At 41.3% G+C, this 13,991-nt stretch overlaps 1 protein-coding gene across 3 annotated transcripts in view; it reads right to left on the bottom strand.

Moving 5' to 3' along the window:
* The window catches only part of PLCB2 (phospholipase C beta 2), an 80,539-nt gene that overhangs the window by 5,488 nt on the left and 61,060 nt on the right, over window positions 1–13,991 (bottom strand). For 2 of the 3 annotated variants that reach the window (XM_061613197.1, XM_061613199.1), the window contains 9 exons: window positions 13,165–13,269; window positions 12,223–12,311; window positions 10,742–10,844; window positions 10,092–10,148; window positions 8,342–8,555; window positions 7,415–7,589; window positions 5,512–5,588; window positions 3,661–3,756; window positions 2,165–2,222 (listed from right to left, as the gene is read on the bottom strand). In XM_061613197.1, the coding sequence (XP_061469181.1) occupies window positions 2,165–2,222; window positions 3,661–3,756; window positions 5,512–5,588; window positions 7,415–7,589; window positions 8,342–8,555; window positions 10,092–10,148; window positions 10,742–10,844; window positions 12,223–12,311; window positions 13,165–13,269 (974 nt within the window). The remainder of the gene's footprint in view (window positions 1–2,164; window positions 2,223–3,660; window positions 3,757–5,511; window positions 5,589–7,414; window positions 7,590–8,341; window positions 8,556–10,091; window positions 10,149–10,741; window positions 10,845–12,222; window positions 12,312–13,164; window positions 13,270–13,991) is intronic. The other variant, XM_061613198.1, reaches the window with a different exon arrangement.

Genomic DNA, 13,991 nt, shown 5'->3' with positions numbered 1-13,991 from the left:
ATAAGAAGAGGCCCATTGCCTGAGGTGAAAGAATGAAATATGACAACCTCTTAGCTTAGTGTCTACCACTAAGAACCAAGCAGCAGCTGGTGAAACAGTACCCAGGAATGCTGGCTACTACAACATCCTGGCAGTTAAAGAGGGCTGAGTTGCCTTTGGACTGCTGCGCTGAAGGGAAGCACACTCTGGCCTCTGCCTTTGGTCAACAGACTAAGGGCCTCTGGGAGGTTGCACCCGCTGCTTCCCAGGAAGAACACATCAGGGGAAGAAGGTACTAGCCTGGCCCCATCCATTGGCCATAGAAAGAAGAGACAGAGAGAGTTTGTGTCTCCCTTCTCAGATGGAAGGAACACTCAGTTCAACCCTGGGACTGGAGAGCTGACAGGAAGCACACTCGGTGTGCTTGTGTGTTTGAAGTTTGTGTGTGTGTATCTTATTACAATCTACTGTGACTGGACCTGAGAATTTGATTAAAAAGTGGGATAGAAATATAAATACATGCATAAATAACAGGGGCGTCACTACCGGGGTGCGGAGGGTGTGCCCCGCACCCGGGTGTCACCATGAGGGGGGTGACACCCAGACCCACCCCGTGCCGTTGCCCGGCAAGGCTGCTCCAACTCCTCCTCGGAGGCAGGCGGGCAGGCGAGACCGGGAGCAGCGTCAGCGGGGCGAGGGAGGCACGCCGGCGTTCCCAGGCCTTCTCGGGCTGGGTGCCCCTCCGGTGCGCACCCTCCCAGGGGCATGGATGGGGTGGCCGGCCTCGAGTGCGCACGCACGCATGTGCGCATGCAAGCCCAGCCACCTCATCCATGCCCCTGGGAGGGCGCGCACCGGAGGTCTGCACCCCTCCGCATTCCCGCTAGTGACGCTGCTGATAAATAAATACATCCTTATTCCTCTCCCAAAAGCAAAAACTCAGGCAATGTTGGATTATCTATGGTCAAATGAGACATTTGTCTCAAGTGGTAGCTGCTGCTTATCATTCCAACTTCCAAGTGATCTTCCGCAAAGCCACACAACTTGAGGACCAGGATATCAGAAGGACCACCTCATCCCACATATACCTGCCCATTCTTCAAAGATCCCAAACAATTAAAATAGCATAAAACATCAGAATTAAAAAAACATTAAAAATAACAGCAGCCGATACATATTTGCTTGTAGGTCTTTGGCAGAGGCCCTGCTCTGGTCCCTTCAGAGATCCGGCACATAGAGGTAGAGAGGGCAGGGGTTTCTTTGTTGCCATGCCCAGACCCTGGCATTCTCTCCCCATCTCCTTATGGTCTCTTGACCCTTTTGCTCCTGGCTTTTTAATATGCACTGAAGACCTTATTCCAGATGGGCTTGGGGGGATGATGATTATTAGTTTGTGCTCTCCATTTTGTAATTCATCTCCACTGCTTAGAAATTGCTTTGATTGACTTTTAAAAAATATTTTTATTATTACTGTGCACTTTCTTACTGTTGTAAGTGACTTTGCTCATTGTGAGCAGAAAAGTGGTATAAAATATTGTTAAATAAATAAATCTCCAGATTACAGATTGGTAAATTTTAAAAGGCGGTATGAACCTTTCTGTAGTTGCTTAGTAATCTGTCATGATGCAGACTGTCAACCAACCACTTCCAGGTCAAACCTAGCAACCACAGTGGGTTCCTTCTGTACCTGCCGATTCTAGAACCATTCAATCAGGAGATTAAACAGTATAACTAGGTGATTCCTCTACCAAGATAACAGAGGGATCAAAGTGTGGATGCAGGAGAGACGGCTATAGGGAGAGAGGGAGTGCAGGCCACTCTAGTCATGGGTACAGTCTCTATGGTTTCCACATAGGCTGGGCCAACCTAGAACTCAGGGATTCATATATCAATGTAATACATGCCCATCTTAAAGATGATCTTACATTGTATAGTAATGTGTGTCAGGAGTCTCAAAGCTTTTAGTGCCTTCCAAAGCACTCTACATAGGACACTACTTAGAGTACAGCTTCAGAGAAAGTCGCTATTAATTCCAAAGAAAAAAAGTACTCAAGATGTCCTCCTTGCAACAAGGAAATCATTTGTAAATCAGTGAACACATCAGTGGGGCATGCCTAATTATTCTGGGGCATGCCAAATGATTGTATCGCTAGGAGGCTGCAAGGGGTTCTAGAGAAACACTTACTTGTTTGACCATCTGTACTACTTCCTGAATGTGTGCATTATTGATTTCTCTCTTCAATCTGTGGGGAAAACACGCCTTATCAACATAGTTTATCATCTTCAGAAGAAAAGGCTTCAGTTAATCATGATTGGGGGGTTTACTACAGATGCCCATTTAAAAATTTAAATGACAGAATGTCCATAGAGGAAGTCAAAGGTACACTATTTGCCAGCAAAAGTCGTTGTGCTACAGAGAAATGAACTAAAATGGGTAGCAAAAACACTGTGAGCTACTGGGTACTTTTAGGTACTATGGAATGAAGGTATATGTAAAACCAGCTTGCTTGAGCAAGTGGCTAAAATTGGTATCCATTAAGGAAACCTGCACAAATAAATTTGCTTGCAAGTGGCGTAGTGGTTAGAGTGTTGGACTATGACCTGGGAGACCAGGGTTCGAATCCCCACACAGCCATGAAGCTCACTGGGTGACTTTGGGCCAGTCACTGCCTCTCAGCCTAGAGGAAGGCAATGGTAAACGCCCTCTGAATACCACTTGCCATGAAAACCCTATTCATAGGGTCGCCATAAGTCAAAATTGACTCGAAGGCAGTCCATTTCCATTTTTTCAACTTGAGAGCCAGTGTTGTTTAGTGTTTAGAGTGTCTAGGACCAGGGAGGCCTATGTTCAAATCACCAATGGCGTCAAGTTACACTGGCTTAAGTTACGTCTGCTGAGCTAGGGTGAGGGATTTATGCTGGCACAGCCCCAGCTGAGCCCTGACTCAGCCAGGAAAACCTAAAATTGGCCAAATCCAAATTCTCAGCCCAGGGGATCTTGGGTTTGGATTGTGCTGTTAACCATGAAACTCTGTTGGGACCTTAGGCCAATTACTATCTTTCAGGGCTGTTGCAAGGATAAAATGAGGGGTGCTGCCGATCTGTACAGATCAGCTGAGGATAAAGGCTCAATCTCCTGGCTGAATGGCTCTTCTTGTGTGAATAATGGTTTCTCATTAGGGATGGAGGAGAATTCTATTTTGTTTGTGTTTTAATAAGAATATAGCAAATTTGCACTTCCTGAGCCAATATGTGAACTGAAACACAGCGATCCTTCAAAATTCACACGTCTCTGAATTTTGTGATGCGGTTCTCCAACCAACCTAGGGAAATTATATTGGGGGGAAATGTGCATACAAATGCATATATTAATGAAAATGACATTAAAATGCATTATGTTAGGGGAAATTGCTTGCAAAATGTGTGGATTAGTCAAAACTACATATAAAATGTGTTCATTTGGAGAAATTTGCACTAAAATGCTGGGGAATTTTTAAAGGTTTTTTTTATAAAATGGCAAATTGCTGCAAAATTGTGGAGAACTGAAGATTGGAAAAATGAGAAATTTAGAGAACCAAAATTCATCGCTTCATCCATCTCTACATCTAGCTAATGCCTAGCCCTGTGAAAGAGTTCAGTGCAGACCAACTCCAAAGAGGTCAATCTGTCTGTGAAAAGTACCTTTCCTGGGCACACTTGTCGGTGGTGTTCTTAGCCATGGTCTGAATTTTGTCCAGCCTCTTTGCCTCTAGTTTCTTTTTCATTTCTTTAGTGTCACTGTAGAGAAAGATACTGTCAGCTCGAGTTTATCAGTTTCAGCAATAGCACATTTTTATCACTGTAAAGTGCTGTCTCCCTCTCCACCTGATGTCTTGAAGCATTTCAGTCGTGAAGCACAGATTAGTAGCAGCAGCACCACATACAGCTATTTGTTTACAGGACTGAAAATGTTCCTTGCCGGAGCTAAATGATCCCAGTGGAATGAGAGAAAATGCATAGGTATTGTGTGCAGGTTACATCATGCAAATCCCTTCTGACAGTTGCTTTAATACTTTGTGTTTCAGGTTTCCTCTTAGTATTGATTGACCAAGACTGCTCTTGTCATGTTGTCCCAGCGAAATGGCAGATAGGTTAGACTAGCACCAGCATGGAGCAACCAGGACAGCATGCACAGAGCTGTTTCCAAATAGCTACATTCTATCCCCTACTACAATCCAGCCTGAACAGTTGATAAGTGGACTTTTGAGTGCAACCTCCAGATGTGCAGAGGAACCACACACAAGACTTGTATGTGACTGTGGTTTCCCATCCGTGTGTTCACACCTGATGAGCAAGGCATATGTTAAAAAAACACACACCCAAATATCTTTGATTGAATAAACTAGTTCTTTAAATGTTTTGTAACACTTCGAACTTTAAAAGGTTTTTCAGACAGCTAATCAAAGCAAAATAGATGAGACAGATGGTTAAGAGTTCAGTTGGCCCTGTCCATACAGATGGCTTGGAATGTAATTGCAAAGGCCCAGTTCAGAGAACTTTGTTTGACAGATAGTGCTGCATCTTGCATACATCTTTCATCTCACTGGAAATGTGGATCCACTCTGCCTATTATACAATATTCTTTGGGGGTTTGCATGCGATAGGTTCAAGCTGAGCTCATCAGAGGGAGAGGACGTAGAACTCAGGCACCCCTCTATTACGCCTGGATACAGCTCCGGTTGAGAGTCCTCCTCCCTCTTAACTACCAATTGCTATTGCTGAAACTATCAGAAGGAAAAGAATCAACAAGCCTTCCACGATGTTTAGTTTCAGTTCCATGATGTGCAGATTTGAAGGGCTCTGGGGAACAGAAAGCTAAGACAGTCTAACCAGAAGTGCTGTTCAAATTCCCAAACCTTTACATGATTAGAACAAACAGTTGACAGACTGAGGCATTGGGCCATCCAAGGTGGAAGGTAGAGCGTGGTGTGGGGGACGTTATAAGAGTTGGAGCAACTTTGGTGGATAGACATGGCAGTATGGATCACAGGTGGATGAGTAAAAGGAAGATCACTGAGGACCTGGACTGGGATTATTGCAAGTGGGTTGTACTGTTAATCTTTTGGGAGCATAATGTTCCTGCTATAGACATGAAGCAAATTATCTTTTGTAAGCTATCTTGGAAGGGCTTTGACCTGAAAGGTGGCATAGGAGTGATTTAAATAAATAAATGCATCAGGTTGCACATATTAGTAAATTTGCCCACTTTCCCCCACACCATATTCAGCAGAGTTTATGTATGTGGCACAGTTGTGGTCCAAGCATACGTGGTGTAAGAGATTGCTGGATCACGATGGAAATTTTTAAGAAGAAAGCAGAATGATAGAAGGAAAGTATATACAATTTAAAAACGAATACAGGGGAAAAGAAAGAGTGTATTAATTAGGAAAATTCAATAGAAGATAATGGAGGAAAGCCCAATGAAAAGTTAACCCATGCAAAATTATTAGATGAAAATGCTGGAAAAGTATTATATATTATTTTGTTACCTACCTTTCCCAGGACTCTTTTAGTGCCTTTAGCTCAGATGCTTGCTTTTCTCTTGCAAGTTCAATTATTTTAGCAATTTGCTGTTCAAAGATTAAAAAGTAGGGTAAATTGTCAGCATTTGATTTTACTCTTTTATTGTTTGTTTTGTTTTAAAACTATGAGTTGCTCCCCCATTTGCAGAAGAGCCTTTTCTCCATCAGAGAAGGAGGAAGAGGAAGGAGGTGATTTTTGCCAGGTCCCACTTCCCCTTGCAGCCCCTTGTGCTATCTTCTTTACTGTTCTAGAAGATCCCGACACTCTCTGGAGCATACTTTCAGGTAGAGATGGGTGAGAAATTTGATGCAGTTCTCATTTCAAGCTGAATCTATCAAATCCATACTTTCCAAAACAATATGAGAACCGAAACCTAGCCATCCTTCAAAATTTGCAGTTACTTGAATTTTGCAATGCAGTTCACCAGCCAAACAATGTTTACAAAAATACATATGTTAAGCAAACGTGTGCATAAAAATGAATATAGGAATAAAAATAACATACAAAATGCACTATATGATGAGAAATTGCTTGCAAAAATGTGTACATTAGTCAAAACTGCCTACAAAAATGTGCTTGTTAGGGAAAATTCACATTTAAATGCTGGAGAATTTTCATGGTTTTCAAATTTTAAATTTCACAAATTACTGCAGAAATGTGGAGAACTGAATTTAAGATGGAAAAATGAGAAACTGAGAGAACCAAAATTGACAGAACTTTTCATCCCTACTTTCAGGGGGCTAGTGGGAGAAGGAGGAATCAGCAAAATCATCTCCTCACCTTCCTCCAGCAGGAGTGACCGATAAATGAAATTCCACTCACAAGAACTCTGGCTCTAAGCCTATATTCAGCCAAAAAATAGGGCCCCCAAGGAGGATTAGAACAAGTAATCCAATGGTTTTGGATACGTACATATATAGATTTGAATGTCAGACAACCAAAGTGTAGCAACGAGGTTGTGTTGATACTGCTTTTTTATATAAAAATCTATACAACATGCAAGTGGGCAACATGTGCTTTTCCTCTCCCCCCTGTCATTCTTGTGTTGAAAGCTTTCTTGTGAAAGTGCCGTCATGTGATCAGATTTACATTTTATTCTGTCTTGAACTACCTACTTACTTAAACTGCGATGAAATGCAAGCTTGATCACATGGAGGAGCCACAGTTACACGTGACAACTTCTCTTCTGACTTTTCAGTTCTGTGCTGAATTAAGATAAGAGCACAAGGAGAGCCCTGCTTCATCAGACCAAAGGCCCGTCTAGTCCAGCATCCCGTTCTCACAGTGGCCAACCAGGTGCAATAGAATTTTCTGCTTGTGCTCCCTAGCAACTAGCATATAGAGGCATACCGCCTCTGATATTGGAGGGAGTACACAGCCATCATGGATAGTAACCAATGATAGCTGTTCCCCTCATGAATGTGTCTAAGCCTCTTTGTCTAAACCACACACAATGAGATCTGCAGGATACCTCTTTGTATATCACACAAGTGGCTGGCCATCGCTAAATCTTGTCAGAGCAAATTCCATAGTTTAACTCGGTCATTGATATTATCGTGAATATTGACTGCAGGGTTGGGGTTTAAACCAAGTGAGGTGCAGTAGGGCCTTTTCAGTTGTGGGATGCCCTCCCAAGAGAGGCTTGCCTGGTACCTGTTTGGGTTCCATTTTTTCCCAGGCCTTTTAATCTGTCTTACCTTTAAGCTGTTTGTGACATGTGTTTTTATGCTATATTGTTTTTATAGCTATTACATTTTAAATTGCTTCATTTGTTGCTGTGGACTGCCCTGAGTACTCTGATGTAGAACGACATATACATACTGCAAGCAAATGGTCAATAAGAAAATAGTAATAAACATCATCCAATCTATACCTCTGTGGCCTGTTGCTCTTTCTTCTTCCGAATCGCATCATACTGCTCTTCCCCTAGCTGAGTTAGGTCTTCCTCCAGCTTCTCTTTCAATTCCAAGACTCTGTTGTCAGGATTCTCTGCCATCTCCCCACCATTCTTTCCTGAACTGCTCTCATTCAAAGGCGACTTCCTGCAACTTCAGACACAGAAGGACAATTCTCATTGCCATACCATCAAGAAGCCATTTTGCATTATAAACTTGTAATATGCCTAGGATGGCATTCCTTGTTCTTTAAGCAGGGCAGTGAATGATGGAGCCATCATGAATCCTTCCTCAGTTTTTTATTGGTCCGCTTCCTTTATATCCTGCAGGTGTCACATTTAGAAAGGGTATACAGCAAAATAAGTGTTATAATTGTTATAACAGTGTTATAATTCTCTGTTTATGGTCAGCTGTTGTAAGCATCTTTTGACTTGTTTCCCCCTGGTGAAGAGGCATTTCCTTAAACTGCATTGGGATTTCTGAGCTTTGTAATTAAATAATTACATCAGATACTTCTGTGACTGAATTTTCTGGAGTGAATTGAATTGCACCTTTGATTCAGTCCTTGTCATGGTGGCATTCCCTTTCTGTTTGTTGTTTATTTGTGCAGCAGGTATGTCTACTACTGAGAATAGTAGTACACTGTTCCCGCCATCTGCCAAGGGCTTCTCCACACTTCCTCTTTTCTAGAACTGACATTAACACAGTATCAACACAACACACATACACACACCTAAATCTCTCTGCTCTGGAAAAGCATAAACTCTTATAATTTCTGGATAGTGGAACAAATTCCTTTTGTGCATCAAGGAAGAAATGTAATACATAAAGTCATAGGGAAAAGCATGCCTTTTAATTGCCAGTCAGGATCTCACAGCTTTTCCTGTTTCTGATCTAACTTCTACCTTTTATTTTTCTGGGCTTTTGGAGGGCATGGCATTTTCTTTTTGCCAGCCTGGGTACCCAGCTCCATGAAAAGGACAGCATATTTCTGCAACAGCTCTTCCCTGCGCTTGATTGTCTTCCGCTCTAGCTCCTTCAGCTCCTTCTCCTGCTTCTTCAACAGTTTCCCAAAATTCTTCATCCGCTGCAGCTCTTCAATGCTTGCTGTCTGCGGTTCTGAAAAAACAGGATGAAAAAGAAATCCATCTTTTTAAAGAAGATGCTAAATTGCCTCTTATTTTCTTCATCCACTTGAAGGACCATTCTTCACAAACAGTTTATTATACATATCTCCGCTCAAAATTGTCCTTCCATTGCACAAATATATCTTCTCAGCACATAAACCACAATATTTTATACCTGAAAAAATGCAACAGTAACAATATCCCTGCTGTTTTAATAACTTTTTCCTGTAAAAAAAAGTATATGAGATCATGTGATTCCTGTGAAGAAAACTGGCTGGATTTTTAGAATGGGTCAATTAAATCAGACCAACTCCATATTTTTCAGGTCTGGGTAATCTCATTTTCCAGATATCTGAATTTAAGATTGAAAAAATGAGAAACTGAGGGAAACGAAAATGGACAGAAGTCTGTGTGTGAGGCGGGCTTGGCCTTCCAATGGGAAGTTTATGGGTATCTGCTGTAGGGTGGCAAGTTTTGATTCACAAAGGGAATGACATAAGCTTGTCACCCAGCAGCAGATACCCATAAATCCACTTGCTAGCTCCTTGTCACTGATAAGCATATGTGCTCAATTTCTCATTGGGAGGCCAGGTCCGCCGCACACACAGACTTGGTCACACTTCCCCTCACTTGTCTCCTCTGAATGTAGGAATGGACAATTCTGTCCATTTTGGCTTTCCTTGGTTTCACATTTTTCTAATCTTAAATTCATTTCTGCACAATTCTACATCAGTTTGTAATTTTTAAAAAACTCATAAAAATTCAGCAGTATTTAGTGTGCATTTCTCCTGTTTTTGTATGCAATTTTGTCTATTTTTGCAAGCAATTTCCCCCTTTTTATATGTAATCCTCACTAATGTAAACATTTTAAATCAATGCATCCTTTTGTCTAAATTAAGCACATTTTTGTACACATTGTTGGTTGGAGAACTGTATGACAAAATTAGAATAACAATTTTTCAAGGATAGCTGCATTTTGGTTCACACTATGTTTTGAGAAGTCAAATTAGGTAGTTTCACAAACCTGACCAAATGCCTCCCCCATCCCTATATGAATGTAAAGGGGGGGAGTCTTTATCAATTTTACTTCCTTAATTTTGGCAGCAAATGAAATTGATAAAGCTCTGCAATAAAGCATACTCTATATTTAATGTAGTATGTATAAAGCTACGAGGGCCTTGCTAGAGGATAACAGAAGAAGAAAACATGCTGCTGGGATATGTTTTGCAGGATTCTGTGGATGTGTCCAGAGGTTGCTAGAATTCTGTGCAGGATGACACCTCATGTTCTATAATGAGTTCAGTTCCAGCACTGACTTATAATATCATGGAGCAAAGCCAAAATAGTGCTGGATTGAAACTCCCATCATCCCTTGCCATTGGCCTTAGTGGCTGGGGCTGATGGGAATTGGAGTCCAACAACATCTGGGGAACATCACTTTGTCTATCCCTGCAATATCAGGATGGAAATTTAATTAATTCACACTGACATGATATCAGATGCCTAAAATGAACAGGATTAGAATTACCTGTAGTTCCTTTTGTAAGTTCTTTCATGGTTCCTTCTTTTCCTGCAGCCAAGGTTCCTGAAGGGAGAAAACCACATGACAGATGACCATGTCTATGCAGAATGAAATATAATCATAATTTATATTGACCATGGCCAGAATGTTAAATTAGTCCAGATTAAATGATGAATGTCAATCTTACTCTTTGTCTCCTGGAAGAATACCACCTTCTTTCAAAATCTGAACAATGTAAATTTAATCTGCTATGCTCAACCCTCAACCGTATCCTTCGTTCGACATCTAAGGCCCTCCTCCGAGTACCGTCTCACCGAGAGGCTCGGAGGGTAATGACAAGATCTAGGGCCTTTTCGGTGGTGGCCCCCGAATTGTGGAACAGTCTCCCCGAGGAGGTACGCCTGGCGCCTACGCTGCTATCCTTTCGGCGCCAGGCTAAAACCTTCCTATTCTCCCAGGCATTTTAATATATTTCTATGTATTTTACTGTTTTAATGTTTTAGCTATGCTAATATCATTTAGTGTTATTATGAATTTGTATTTTTATCTGTGATTTTGTTCATTTATTGTATTATTGTATGTTGTACACCGCCCAGGGAGCCATTGGCTATGGGCGGTTTATAAATGAAATTAAATAAATAAATCCATCGCATTACCTGCAGGCCCATTTGAAGGAGGTGTGCTGAAGGTCCCTGTGGCATGAGGTGTTCCATTGGTATTGAGTTGAACAGTTGAAAGACCTTTTTGTACATCTGGCATCTAAAACAAAGATTAATAGCTCATCAGTGTTACAGCAAAATGGATCTCTGGAAACACCCCCCCCATTTTGCTTTTTCATTCTATATATTTCCCACACTGAAGCTACGGGAGGCATAAGAAATAGACATGAAGTGCATCTTTAATCTACTTGCAAGGTTGCATCACAACTGTAGTTTTTTGTTTTTGGACTGTTTGGTGGTGGGGCCCTCTTGTCCCTGCTGAGGGTGAGGAGAAACCAGCTTAGGTTTATGTGGCTGGACATGCATGCAGAACTGGAGATTCAGGAACAAGTAAAATATAGACTGGAAATGAGTTCTCTTGCAGCATGTGGCAGAGAAAGGTGATGCTTGTGGTTACTAGCAGTGCTAATGTTTAGAGCCTACTTTGTGCCAGACACGAGCCTCTTGGGGAAGACTGCATTACTGCAATATATAATCCATTAACTCGGTCAATTAATTAGTCAAAAAAATTGATTCGAAACATTCAATGCCTGCGGTAGCATCAATAAATGGTTTAAAGTGTGATGCTAAGAATGCCTTTCCATCTCTAACCCTTTCAAGGAATCCTGTAAATATGGCTAATGCAGTAAGTAATGCTTGAAGCAGCTGTTCTGATGTCAGAGATAGTCCCTAAGTATGTCCTATATGAATTTTCTTTTAAAGAATGTAGTGGAAGAAGGTTTTCCTATGCTAGTGAACAGCAATGGTCTTATAAATGTGCAGTTTTTAACTGCTAGTAGCCAGCACCTTCCATAGAGAAAAATAGAACTTAGGTATGCCTCTTGGGATCGTGGCCTCTCCTTTTCTGGAAAATGGATATCTTGTTTCAGTATGAAAATGTGTACATTTAAAGATGCACAGTATGGGTATGACATCATTGCACAGATGCAGGAAATTAAACAAAACAAAATAAAATGTAAGTGCAAGCCGCCATCTTCATTTGTCATTACATTTGGGGCCCCCTGTAAAAGCAATTCCTTGTACTTCTGCTAGCCAACTTGGTAATACCCAGGACCTATAGGTAGAATTCTGGACCTTAATTTAGGATTATTCTTAGTAACTGGACTTTATTCAGGATGCAGAATTGTACTGCTAACTTCTACCTGTCAGCCCCTCCTAGAAAAAGGCCTCTTTTAAAGAAGTGATTCCCTCTTCCAGCTCCTTGAAGTATGTACTACCTCTGCATTCCCCCAAGCAAAGAAAGACAGAATCCCCACTTCCTCCCTACCCATCATTTCAGACTAGATATGCAAAACATTTGTCTTAACTGTTTGGTTTTTATTGTATTTTATTATTTCTGTTGTGAGCCACCTTGAACTGTACAAGGGAAAGTGGGACATAATTATTTTAAATAAATAAAAGCTATCTGCAGGACTCACCTCAGGACTAGCCTCTTGGCTCTTCTTCACTATTTTTTTGTCGTGTGCATTAAAAAACTTTATTGGGTTGGAGAGGGCCATGGTGAGATCTAGAAAAATAATCCAAGATTAGGGATCTCCTTGGTGTATCATCCACCTTGCTTTTCCAGCAGTTTTCCTAATTGATACTGATGTTGAAGACCCCCATGATGGTCATCCTGGGGAACATCAACATCTGTGCCAAGATTACCTTATCAGGAGCAGCTCAGTACATCATGGCTGTTAGACAAACATGTCTCAAAATGTCAAAGGCACAGTTGGCAAGTCACCCTCTGGATCTGGTGCTTGTAATGGGTTGGGAAGAGAGTGGACCATTAGCAGAAGGATTTGTTGGGATCCCCTTGTTATTGTCAGAGCAATTTTCTGGTGAGGTTTACAGTAATTACTTGTTTTTCTTCTGAGCTGCTGGTTTAAACTTTGAAGCTCTTAATGGCTTTCATGACCCAGTACTGTAAGGACTGCCTTCTCCAATATCAACCTGTCCAATCACTAAGATTTTCTGCTGAGGCCCTTCCCAGAATGCCGCCACTATCAGTGACCAAGGAAGAGGCAACAAACTAGGTGGATTCCTCATCTGCGGGACACCGGCTATGGAACTCCCTATGAAGGCCCACCAGCCATCCACTGTATTATCTTTCAGGTGAAATGTCAAGAGAAGACATTTTTATCCTTTCAGGCATTTGTATGGCTTGTACTTTAAATATTGTAAGGGTACTGTCTTTTATATTCTACAGGTTTTACTCCGTTGTTTTAATCAGTATTTCATTTGTTATTGAATGTTGATTTTAATTGAGCTGTTGTACATTCTATTGTAGTTTTGTAAACCTTTTAAAGGGTGACATAAATGCCATAAATAAATAAAAAGATAAAGACATCCCTCTATCAGGAATCGGGATACGGTACCTGCCCACGAATCAGGAACATAGTCTTTCATCTCCACATACACAAAAAGAGAGGGCATTGTAAGTGGCATATTGCTCTCACTACGAAGGCAGACATGATGATAGCCTAAAAGAGAAAGCACATATCCCTATAGAAACAGGCAGCAAAGAGAATGCTATTGAGAAGCTGTTTGGGAAAGTGCTGAAGACAATCGGAAATGATCCTTGCTTGACGCAAGGTGAAGCAAGTCATCCGAAATGGCATATTGTGCATAGCCATAAGGATAATAGCAAGGGAGCTGACTCATGGAACACAAGCCACCTGGGAATTCTCCTGCGCGAGTCCCATTGAAATGGCCAGGGGTTGTGGTAGGCCCATTCATTTCAGTTAATTGTGCCCCATACTAATAAGCAGCAATAGGGATGTCATTTGGATTTTTGGATTCAGGCACCAAAATATCTTGGTCTGGTAAAGAAAATAAGAATTCCCATATACAAATCAATGATGCTTCCGCACTGTGAATGACTCTGCAGAAAAAATATAGGGTAGAACAGGCAAAATGACTGAAAAGGTTTCCTATAAAAATAGGCTAAATTGCTAAATACTCACTTGACAAAGGATGTGGCTGTGATTGAGTTATAAAGAAAGGGAAGAAATAGAGGACATCTGATAAAATTAAGAAGCATCAAGTTTAGTACCAACAGAAATAAATCCTTTAATTTTTATTTTAAAGGTACTCATTGCCACTATACAGTTTCTATACTATACAGCTGCCATAATTGTCCCCTACCTCTCCCTCTCTCCTCTTCCCCCCTCTCCCATGAACATACACCCTCCTTTTGGTACAC

The sequence above is a fragment of the Rhineura floridana genome, chromosome 2 (genome assembly GCF_030035675.1).
Source record: "Rhineura floridana isolate rRhiFlo1 chromosome 2, rRhiFlo1.hap2, whole genome shotgun sequence".
Classification (NCBI taxonomy): Eukaryota; Metazoa; Chordata; class Lepidosauria; order Squamata; family Rhineuridae; genus Rhineura; species Rhineura floridana.
This window is presented reverse-complemented; position numbering and strand designations above follow the sequence as displayed.